The sequence below is a fragment of the Pezoporus wallicus genome, unplaced genomic scaffold (assembly GCF_028554395.1).
Source record: "Pezoporus wallicus isolate ANWC-B61680 ecotype Strahan unplaced genomic scaffold, APGP_CSIRO_Pwel_v1 contig_5767, whole genome shotgun sequence".
Taxonomy (NCBI): domain Eukaryota; kingdom Metazoa; phylum Chordata; class Aves; order Psittaciformes; family Psittacidae; genus Pezoporus; species Pezoporus wallicus.
In genome coordinates, this window is record NW_026640599.1 from 1,777,918 (window position 1) to 1,790,492 (window position 12,575).

The 12,575-nt window shown below is 34.0% G+C and overlaps 1 protein-coding gene across 6 annotated transcripts in view; it reads left to right on the forward strand.

The window, feature by feature from the left end:
• STS (steroid sulfatase) overlaps positions 1–12,575 on the forward strand; it is a 98,247-nt gene that overhangs the window by 30,645 nt on the left and 55,027 nt on the right. For all 6 annotated transcript variants that reach the window (XM_057419670.1, XM_057419673.1, XM_057419667.1 and 3 more), the window contains 2 exons: positions 802–1,225; positions 8,903–9,039. In XM_057419670.1, the coding sequence (XP_057275653.1) occupies positions 802–1,225; positions 8,903–9,039 (561 nt within the window). The remainder of the gene's footprint in view (positions 1–801; positions 1,226–8,902; positions 9,040–12,575) is intronic.

Genomic DNA, 12,575 nt, shown 5'->3' on the forward strand with positions numbered 1-12,575 from the left:
CATGAAATAGATTATGTTACTGTAATGCAAATCAGACTCTCCCTTTTCTTGTGTCAGTCAGTGTCTAACATTACTGCAGAAATACAATGATTTCCTAGTGAGACAAAATGCTGTGAAACATAGTATTTGGCAGTAATTTCCTTTTTACTATTGTTTCTTCTTTTATTTTCATATATATACACACCTATAGATATAAATATATATATAATATATATTTTATATATAAAATAATCTTCCTCACTATATATATGTATATTGTCCATTTCTGACACCTTGCAATCATTTAAATATAAATTTCATTTTCACTATTCTTGTTTTTTCTCCTGTTTGTCTGTCACTGTTTTATTTTTTGTTGTTTTTTTTTTTAAACCTAGTTAAAGGTGAATGATTTGCCAGCAAAGTTTTGGAAAATATATTTTATTACTACATATTGGCTTTTCTTAAAAAAGAAGTAGCTGCCACAGTTTTTTTATGACTGTTTAACTATATATATACAAGGGCTTAATTATTTCAAAGGGCTATGTTGCTCTTTAGTGACCTGCTAGCCCACTCAGAATTTCTTGATTTCCACCAGAACCTGTGCCAAACTGTTTCTCACTAAAATGAAGAAGTAGACATGGAACAAAGTCTTTGATGAAGGCATGAAGAGAGATTAGATAGAAGATAGAAAATAGGGATCCTCACGATAAATGCTTGAGGGCAGGGAAAATATCACATAATGAGTTTCATGTTTGGAATAGGGAACATTATAAGTTTGATGATTTAACTACAAAAATGCTCCCTGTCCTTCTCTTTTTGTAGGAAAGTGGCATCTTGGGATGAACTGTGAAATAAGCAATGACTTCTGCCACCACCCCCTCAGTCATGGGTTTGATTACTTTTATGGGCTTACCGTGACCAACTTGAGAGATTGCAAACCTGGCCAAGGCAGCGTATTTTTAAAAGGGGTTCAGAAATCCCTTGTCATCCCACTCCAAATCACTGGAATCACCCTGGTCTCTTTGGCAGTAGTGCATTACATTGGTCTCCTCAGAGTACCTTTCCGAGCACTGGGTTACTGCTTTTTAATAGCCACCATTTCACTTGTGGTTTTGATTTTCTTCTTTTATCATTTTCGCCACTTGAATTGCTTTTTAATGAGGGACCATCAGATTATCCAGCAACCACTCTCCTATGAGAACCTTACTCAGAGACTCACAAAGGAAGCTGTGCAGTTTATAGAAAGGTAGGTTTCTAATTGTGTTATAATTTAATGGTGGCATTTCACAACGATGGTGCTTCTGAAGATGTAGAAAAGGAAAAAGTGAGCTGGAGGGCATAAGGAGTATGTCATTACATATTATCAGCACTTTTTTCCTTCCAAAGATGGCTGCAGTTAATCTTTTTAGTGAAAGTGACTGATTTTTTTTCTATTGGGTATATATCTATAAAAATTAAAAACTTTATGTTTACATGCTTCATAATTTTTTGCCAAAAAAAACATTTAACTTTTTTAGGACTTTCATTCTTGAGAATTTCATCTAACTTGAGATATGAAAAATCTTTCCTGATGTGACTTAATTATGTGAAAGCACAATTCAGAGTCATAATCCATTACTTTTCTGGAATGGGAAACTGTTCATTATTGATTTGATGCATCCATTAAATGGCATTCATAAGGCCAAGTTTTTAAGATACGGTCTTTTAGGTGCCTCACTTTTATGGCAGATTCATTTTAAGAAGATTTGATTTACAGAAGTTAGGAAATAAATGGGGTTTTGACAGCAATGGTTTTTCTAATAGCCATCACGTTGGGCTACCTAAACATTGGATGTACAAAATCATCCTAAGTCATTCTTCATTTTTTAAATATTATCTACTGTGGTGTAATTACCACAGGTCTCTTAACAAGATCAAATCATAAAAGTATACAGTTATAGATTGTGAAATATAAATTCATAGAATCATAGAATAGTTAGGGTTGGAAAGGACCTTAAGATCATCTAGTTCCAACCCCCCTGCCATGTGCAGGGACACCTCACACCAAACCATATCACCCAAGGCTTCGTCCAACCTGGTCTTGAACACTGTCAGGGATAGAGCATTCACAACCTCCCTGGGCAACCTATTCCAGTGCCTCACCACCCTAACAGGAAAGAATTAAATTGATATATTTGGAGAAAAAATATTTCATCCATTTAAATTCTTGAAAAATATTCTAGAATGTTGGTCACTTTTTAAACAGGTTGCACCATTTCTAGAAATAGTTAATCAAAAGTGAAAATATGTTCTAAAATATATTCTGAGAAGTATGTACCAGGTTGTTACTGTGAATACATTTGCATAATGTTATTGCTGAATGAAAACTTACACCAAAGAATTGGCGCCTATCTTTTCTAGACTTAGTGTGGTGTTCCTCAAGACTTTTAGCAAGAAGAAAAAAAGTTTATCTAAAATCTTGATCTCATACTGCAATTGTATATCATTTCTATCTATATAGATATTTGATGTGGCCATCTGTAGTCATCATACCAAATAAAAAGTTTCTTATATCAAATTTCTTTAAGTGAGTAAGCCTTTCCAACAGCAACATTCTCATGAGTATTTATAAATAACCTAAAACATCTTTGTTTCCTCTTGGCAATGGTGATAAATATAAAGATGCCTTCCCATCTACGTTCTAACTAATTTAGCAGTGAAGTACTTTGTTTACTATAAACACACACCCCTTCAAAAATTGTTGAAAGGTTATTTGCTCAGTGACCAAGCATTTGGTGATTTCAAAAGACTCTTGAGCACATTAACTATATGCGGAATGATTCTTTCATGATTTACAAGTGTGCAGTGTGCCTGTAGTGATTCATAATGTTTTTGATATGTCTGAGTGTTGCATTGATTTCAATGCAATGACAATAAAATGGTAGCTCCAAAACAGTTGAGTTTAAGATTGGAAATCAATGCTAGAACACTACTAACTCATTTGAATGTATTACTCTTCATAATGCGGACAATGTTATTGCATAGGTTAGTGTTTAGAGCTGGCAAAACAATTTCTCATCTAAGTCTGCATAGCTTTGTTGACGCAGCTGAAGGTAAGTGACTTTACATCAGGGGGGCACTTGGCTTCAGTTCTCAGTGTAGTTCCTACACAAAAGAGATGTTAAATTGAAGTCAAGGTTAATATCACATATTCATAATTTACAATAAACTTTGTTACAGGAGCGCGGCAATTATAATGAGAATTATAACCCAAACAATTCAGAGTCAATGTTAAATTAAAGATTATCCATGCACATTAAGGTGTTGAGAAGCAATTAGGGCACTTGAGCAATCTTAATTGTGCCCTGTTCACATTGTATATGACCACAGCACTTGTTCCTGGGGATAAGAGTAATCAAATTAATATGGAGAAAAGAAGGGGACCTTATCACTCTGTGCAACTATCTGAAAGGAGGTTGTAGCAAATGGGTGTTGGTCTCTTCTCCCCAGTAAGCACAAGAGGAAATGGCCTTAATTTGCACCAGGAAGGGTTTACATTGGGTATAAAGAAAAAAATCACCAAAAGGGTTGTCAAGAATTATAACAGGCTGCCCAGGGAAATGGGCAGCCTGTCACATTGCTGGAGGTAATTAAAAGAGATGTCAGTGTGGTACTTAGGGACATGGTTTAGTGATTGAGTTGACAGTGTTAAGTTTATGGTGGAACTTGATCTAGAAGGTCTTTTCCAACCTAAATGATTCTATGAGTCTGTATAATCGTTAGATTTTGTATTTTTAAAGTCTTCTATAATTTCTTCATAGCATGTAGCTACGTGCAGTTATACTTAATTTGGTCTGGGTTTTTTTGAGAAGTGGTATTTTATTTGTTCTTCCTTAGTCTTGTGTATGTGTATTATCATTTTTCCTAGGTAAACTGAAAGAGAGTAAATACAACATTCAATGCTCAGAAATGGCACAGAAGTATATATACAATTAAAAGTGTCAGATCAAAGTGTGAAAAAACAGATACTAATTTACTTGCTCACCCTAATTGTAAGTGGGCACGTCAGCTCAGTGTATTTAATTCTCACTACTTTTTCCCAAGAGCAAGTGTGTGTACATCTTGTAAACCTATTAGAACACTCTCTAGACATTACAGTATATTTGAAAGTCAAATGGATACTAATTATTCAATATGGTTGTCACTCAGACATCTTCAGCATATCTTTTAGTGACGTGCTGCACAGACAATCCAAATTTGGACAATTCCAGAGGTCCATTTCTAACATATCAGAAATTAACAACACAAAAGTACCACTCTATGATTCAGAATACTTCTCTGACAAATAATATAGGTGATCACAAATAATAATATTAAAAAAAAAAATTCCAAATGAAATCTCACTTCTGGAAAGCAGTCTTTGCATGTAAATTTATATATGTTCAAAATCTATGTTGAAGATGAAGTTGAATGATTTTGACTCCTTTTTTTCAGTTGTAGATTGGATAGCTGTGATATTCAAAATTCTGTGATGACAGTCAATATTTTTTTTCATTTTCCTTTTATCCATTCTATTTCAGTCATTGAAGCACTGTTAGAGCATGCATTCTATTTTTTTTTTTCATCTACTCTACCAGATTATGTTTTAGAGTTTTTCCATGTATAACTAGGTCTTAAGATACAGCAGTTAGCATGTTGTACTGGAGTTAGAGTTCTGAAATCAAGTGTTTTTATGAATCCTACAAGAATATTCCTAATAGTTTACAGCTAATATAAATTGTAGAGAAGTATTTGTTTTTCTTTGTATACACATGATGCATATGTGCATGTATATTAGGAAAGGGTAGTAGTTTATAAGCCATAACAATTCTGCTGGATCTTCATCCCTTTTTCTCAGTTTTCTGCTTGTTCTTTTTGAGCAAAAAGCTAACAGGAAGAAGCTGTGAATTCGTATACTTTAGGGCCATCTGGAAATGAAAGATTTAAGTAATTTAAGAATTAAGGACCTAACTTGTTCTGTGATGAGTGACAGACTGCATTGGAAATGGAACACTTCTAAAAAGTAGCAGATCCATAAACCGGGCTCCAAGGCTTTGCAGGGGAAAGGGATTTAGTAATGAGTATAATTTTTAGTAAATGAGAAATTTCTTTCTTTTTTTTTTCCCCACATGTTTAAGAGAATATACTCTTTGAAGGGAAAAAAAAGCTTATATAGAAGGGAGATAAAAACATATATGAATTACGTTTCTTAAGCATTTAAAGGAAGAAATATTCATGAAATTAGAGATGTCAAAAGTAACTTGTCTGTTTGCATCATCCTACTTTTTTATGTCTTCTAGAAAGACTCAGGTTTTACAAGTTTCTACATTTTTTTCCCTTATTCCATTTTCAACACCTTTTTTGGTTTTGATAATTTACCTCTGAGTGATCTGGATTTCTCTTTTCAGATTAGGAACATTTTGAAAATATGAGATCTGTGTTTTAAGGTGTGTCATACGTGTGAATTAGCTGGAATTCATAAGACTTTGGGGATTATGGAAACAATTGTTAACCCAGTGTTAACACAGCACAGCATTTCCCCAACTCAGGGAAAGCCAAATATATCTGTTTTATAGTCAGCTGTTGTGAATTGTAGTAGCTTCACTGATATAGGGGGTGTAATGGTCTAAAAAGTTAAAATTATCTATTTTATGACAGAATGTTAGGATAATTAATTAGAATGTTGGGATACTGTTAGGATAGTAAAAAAAAATGTTCAGAAGGATCATATTTGTACATCATATTAAAGGCTAATTTAGAATTTATTGTGAAAAAGTAAATAGAATTGCCATTATGGCATATCCACATCTTGTTTCAAGTACCGAATCATACTTGAAATATCAATTTGATTTGCAAGTGCAGGAAAACAAATTCAGAGCCCCACCTGTTGCTCTGCTGCAGTAGTCTTTGATTATTAGATTAACAGCAGTGAACAGAAAAGCAAACAAAATTACCTAAGGAGTTTTCAGTGCAGCAAGCATCTAGAGCAAAATTGCAGGAAAAAAGACCCGTTTGTGAAGCACAACGTCATATTGGTTGTACCTTGCTCTCTCACCCCTTTTAAAGCTGTGCTTTACAGCTCAAACCTGAGCTGAATCCTTAAGTAATGTAAAAGTACACGCTAAGAAAGAAGGACCTAGTACTCTACAATGCAGGGGAGTCACCAGCAATGTGATGCTTTTAGGTGTTTTTGAGATCAGTTAAATGCACATGAAAGAATGTCTTATGTCACATATATGTAATCTCTCTGGGTACTGAGTAAATTGAAAAGACTGTGATTCATAATATAGTAAAAAAAAATTACTATATTTGAGTAAGTGAATCTCTGATCTCTTGAAACTGAAGTTCCCTGTGTTAGAACTGTGTAAAAGATAGTGGCAATACATTTTTGAAGGTGCTGTTTACTGAAGTGGTTCAGGAGTTAAGCTGTTATTGTCAAATTTCTCTCCTGCCTACTAGCTGATTGTTATTCCATTTTCAAGGTCACGGTAAAGGTAGACAGCTAGGATTCTTCTCAAAGAGTTTTGGCAGGAGATAAATAGCTGCCTGTGATCTTTTATAAGATATTAATAGGTAAGACACTTCTCCACCTGACAGCGAACTGTCAGTCAGATCCTGTCAATTTGAGTTGCAAAGAAGAGAATGATGAAGTGCCCTTCCATATCAATCCTTGATTAGATGGCTCTTCATGAAAGTTAGATCTTTGTGTCAGTTCCATTTTAAAAAAGAAAAGAAAACCAACAGCAACAAAACCCACAAAACCCCCACAAACCAAACCTGAATTATTATCTCTTGAGAATAACATTTACAATGGAGGCTTTAGATACTCGTAGCAATGCAGGTATACATTTACAGTAATATGATATCTCTGTGATCACAGAACAAGGCAGTTGCATGGAAAGTAAATTGTGACTATGCCATTTTAAGTATAAAGTAAATTTTTGTGGTGTTTTACTCCAAACTTTGTATATTACTCTCAATTCAGTGAACTGTGCTTAAGGAAAAAATCAAAGATAATCCCATGCAGTAAAAAGTTGTAAACTGAGAATCAGCTGCCTTGCAGAAATGTTCTTTAGTGAAAGGTCAGTGTTACATTAATGTACATATTAAATATTAAACTTACTTATATTTCTTTTTACTTGAAGGGCTGATATTTCCAGTCTTCTTAATTGATTCAGAAGTCTCATTTATTGTTACAATAATGTAACAGGTATGACCTCTCAAATAGTAACACAACTTCATAGAAAGTGTATATTTTATGAAAAATATTGCCATTTTGCTTTTTTTCTTTTTTGAATCTGTACTGTATAATAGTGAGACAATACAGGATATGTGCACAAATATTTGAAGGGAATTAATTTTGTTTCCATTTTCCACATGAAATTTTTTTATTCTGTCATTTACATATTTTTTTTTTTTTAAAAGGGAAAATTTATATGAAAAAAAAGTCCCAGTCAGAAACATCAAGTGAGTAGTATGGATCAAATTTTCTGATTTTGTGCTTATGTACTGCTGTGTACGTAAGTAAAAAAGAAAGCTTTTACCATGCAGCTTGTATAAAACCAGGGAAAGAGGAAAAATGGATCATAAATATACTAGATTATATCTGCTTATTTTCCTGAAGAATAAACTGTTGACATCAGATTAATACCTTTTATTAAAAGACTTTGTTTTCAGGTTCTAAAGGTTAGAATTTTTTTTCTTTCCTTTTAAAGAAACAGTTTGTGTGTGCATGTCTGTATTGTTCCTTCCCTCTTTAAAGGGTGGATGAATCAACTCCATGTGGAAATATATAGTCTCCCTTCAATGTTGATGTGAATCACAGGTATTAGCCACCACAGACTGGCGAGAGAAAATATGGTAAATAAACCCAAAAGTACTCTGTAATTTACTATGTGCTTTAACGTGAGATACAGAAAAGTTTTCTGGGAAGTGCTTTTGTGATTCAACTGATATTTACAATATGCATAATGCACTACAAATGCTGTTAGAGCGTATAGCAGTAAATTTGGCTAGTGCCGCACAATTTTAAGCAAAGTTCTATAAATAATGCATAAGTAAAAGTTCCTACTTGAGCTGTGCTTTCGCAGCCTGCTGGAATTGATCATAAATATCATGTTGACAGATCACATGAAGAACAACATTTACAGAGTTTATTTACTGTACTGTTTTCTTTTGTATCAGTTCAGGATATAGACTGAAGACAATGGAGACTGTGAGAGGAAAACTGTATTTGTATTAGTATGTACTTTGAGATTACATATTCTTTGGTGCAACATACTTACAGTGTTACGTACTGTTATTCATTTGAAAATACACAGAAAGAGCATTAAATGACAAGAGATTTAGTCATATACCTTAGTCCAGGATAAAGGAGGAGGAAAAGTACTAGTATTCTTGGTTTAACATAGTTATGATGTTATGGTATGTTTGACCCTGGTCGTCATACAGTCTAGTTATCAACTTCCAACTAGTTATGACTTTGTGAGGAAGGTAATTGTGTTCCTTGTATATATGCATATATAGTTTGGAAGGTATGTTTTTGAACAGCAATTATGTTTGGGCTTTTAAGTATGTACTTGTGAAATGAAGAAAGGTGCTTGCAGCCAGAAACTGGCTTTAAACAACTCTTTCAATATATATAGCAAACAGCAATTAGTTCAGTTTTGTCATTTATTATTGCTTTCATTTCAGTGTTCAGCGTGTGTGCCTCTGTGTGTGTGTGTGTGTGTGTGTATGTGTGTATGTGTGTGTTCAGGGTTACCTTGTAATCAGTCACAGTATTACTTTTCATCCTCTATTTTGTTTTTGTTGTTATTGTTTTGTTGGTGTGGTAGAAATTTTGTTATAAAATATACTAAGTGTTTGGGCTTTGTTTTGTTTCTTTTTTTTTTCTGTTTTTCAGGAACACTGATGCACGGTTTCTTCTTGTCTTGTCTTATCTTCATGTCCATACTGCTCTATATGCTTCAAAAAATTTCAAAGGAAAGAGCAAGCATGGTTTATACGGGGATGCAGTGGAAGAAATGGACTGGAGTGTAGGTATGTTACATGTCCTTCTAATAGCAGTGGAGGGAATTCGTGGAAGACTTATATTCACCAAATACAGGCTTCTATGGTTTGGATGACTACAGTATATCTGAGATGCTTGTCTTTTATACTTAGAGGAAAGAAACAGTTGTTTAAAAGGCACAATAATTTGACCTCTTGTAATATCTACTTTATGGCAAAATTTATTGTGTCCTACAAATGTCTGCTCTGTTCTTTGACTATGAATGTAGTAGCCTGTATAGTATAGTCTCAGCAGAGATACGGACGCCATAAATGCAGACATTTGAAGCAGAATAGTTAAATCATAGAATCATAGAATGGTTAGGTTTGCAAATCCAACTCCATGAGCTTCTGGGTGCTATTTGGCTTCTGCATGTTGTCTTCATAAAACAATATACTAATTTGAAAAGTGACCACATTATATTGATACTAAAACATTTTCAAATACAGTGACTACAACATGCAGTGTTGCTAAAAGTAATTTGCTAATTATTTTAATGATTTTTGTGAATTAGTGAAATCACTCAGGTGTGGTCCACTTCTGTTCATGAAGAACAGTCAACACCAGACAATTTGCCCTTCAGAGCCTTCCATTGTCTTTGAGACTGGAGAGCAGTTGTTCATTACATCTTTCAACAGGCTTTCTGTACAACAGTTCATATTTGAAAATAGATAGATTGGAGCATAGCAGCATTAGGAGCTAAAGATGACCTTGCATTCCTCCTTCCCATATACCTCAAGTCAATTCGTTCTCAGTACAACTCAGTGCAAATTGGCTTTCTCCAAGAACATATTGCTTCCTTATTAAATTGCTATAAACAGATACTTAGTTTTGGTGCATACATATTTTTAAACTATGCAAGCATGTGCACTTAAACATCATGTAAATTTCTTTGCACATTTTGCATCAAGAATTCTAGTTGCAGAAGCTAAGGGACAAAAGGCAGTATAGCACATTTACTGATTTGTAATGTATTTAGTGCACTGTTTGGAAAATGGGGAAAACCCTTGTGATACAGGAGGAAGGGTTTTCATGTGGCAGATAACAGAAAAAATCCCTCTTTTTCTGAATTAGGTTTTGTAAAGAGAGAGTGGCGTTCATTCCAGTTGTATCACAACTTGAATCATTATCACTTTCTTAGTGGCCACCATCATTTGGTCAATCAAATGCTCATATTAGGTAAAAGTATGCATGTGTTGTCATTTGTTTGCATCTGCATTGTAGTAAGCTACTGAGCATTAGCTGGTCTTACAGTCTGTGACTGATTTTACTATTTGTTTTTCTGTTCAATGGTATTTAGCTTATTCCAACCTAATTGGTCATTTGCTGCTGCCATTATGTTTTTCTCCCTCCTCCAGGAGAGTGGCTCTGGGGCTTAAACAGCAAGTTGGAAACTAGGGCAGCTGAAATGCCGCTGGTTTTGGCTATTTAATGATGCAGAGGTGGTAACAGATTTTAAAACACTCCTCTCTTCCAGAATGACCACAGGCTCTTAGGAGATGTGTCAAACAAACCAGTTTTTGTAAGACAGAAGCATATTATTAAAAAAGCTTGGGATAAATCAGAGATACAAATTTAATGGTGCTAACAGGAATTTTAAACAAACTCAGAGGAGATAAATGAGTTTCCTCTTGTACTGTCCTTTACAATTCATTACAGGAGCATCAGGGGCAATAGAGCTAGCTTAATCAGGAAACAGATCCTCAGCTGTATACAGGCATCAAGTCTTGTTTCAGTTGGGGGTCTGGTTATGTCAGTTGGTTTTGCTTAAGTCTTGTAAGATTCCTCTGTTGACACATGGCATACTTGCTCCAGGAGGTAGAAAATGTATTTAGTTCCATTCTTACTCTCTCCTCCAATATTAGAATGGTGAAAAAAGTTATGGCTGGCATTTCCAAAGGAGTCTGAAGGAATAATATAACTTCTTTTCTTTTTTAATTCTTTTTTTTTTTTTTTTTCATTTGAAGGGAGTGCTTATTTTCATTAACCTCCACTGAAAATTCCAGTGCATCAGCTTTATCAGACAAAGTAGATTTATTCACGGTATTGCTGATGTCAGTAGCCAGTACTTTCTTGAAATGCCTCTGAAGATGTAACAGTAGAAAAGTTAAACAAAATTTTCTGGAAAAGCTAAAAAAGATAAAACTATAAGCTTTCCACAAAGGGAGGTTTTATTATCCACTAGACAGAAATTATTATTTATGCATAGATGAATGTAACTTGCAAAAGCAATAAGAACAAAGCAGCCCAGATGTAACAACGTGATGCAAAACCTTATAATAAAAGACAACGCAAGCATAAGAAATAAAAATAAGTGTATGGAAAACTGTGTTATAGCACAATATCATAAATGTTTGGGAGGAAAAGAAACAAAAGCTTTTACTCAGTTCTGAAAGAGGCTTAAAATATGTTATCCAATGGTTAAAAAATGTAGAATCCCTTGTGGATGACTAAACCAAAAAAAGGTAGAATAGAAGTTACAAGTAGAAGTTAATACTGTCAGGTACCAGTGATGAAAAAGTTGTATCAAGATTGGACCATGAAATGCAAATGAAACATTGTTCCTGATTTGAGAGGTCTTCTAGAATCAGAAAAAGTACTTTAGTTGCCATTTGCAAGAGAAGAAGCAACAGTCTTTCTATTAAGACAGAGAGGTCCACAATGAATGAGAATTCTAAATAAAAACCAATTCTATTTTCATTTGTTTATTTATTGGGAATCAGTTACCAATTATTCAATTATAAGACAATCCCCATTCTAGGAAGGGAAAAACCTATAAGATGCATGAATAAAATACGGCTTTGAATATTTCATATTTGTGACTTACTGAACCAATACTGAAGGGTATGATTACAGTCCATGTCAAAAATGAGGAATACAAAGTCTCTGGGTAAGCTTTGGGTCCATATATGTGTACTGCGTTTGCATACTAATGTGTGTATAACAGAATTTAATGTTTAAAGCATTCACAGTTATAGTGTCACTGCATGTGACATGCCTTAGAGAGTTATTCTCTGGCTAATAACATTAATTTTCTTTCAATGCAGGCTAAGCACCTTATTAATTCTATTAATAATAATTCATATGAGAGCAGATAAAATAATCCTACAGTCCAAAAATGGGAAAAGAAATGATGAATGTATGAATGAATTCAATATTACAATTTTCTTCCTTCCTTTCCTTCTTTCCTTCCTTCATTCCTTCATTCCTAATTGAGTATAGGAAGAGAAATGAATATGTTCAGAAATAGTTTTTGATGTGGATAGCATTACACTAATATAAAAAATATCACAGCAAAGAGTTTTGGAGCCCCCTGTAGACTTACACACAAGCTGTGTGAAGACACACTCAACATCACTTTTGCAAATGGTTGTTTATTGTTCTGCTAACAATAGAAAAACTACATATCGCTTCTTAGTCCTTCATAGAACAATCACAACTGAATGGCTTAAGTGTAAAAAAGTCTCACAAATGGTAGTCTGGCATATCCTTGTCTGGATATCTTTATTATCTAGATGCCTTACAA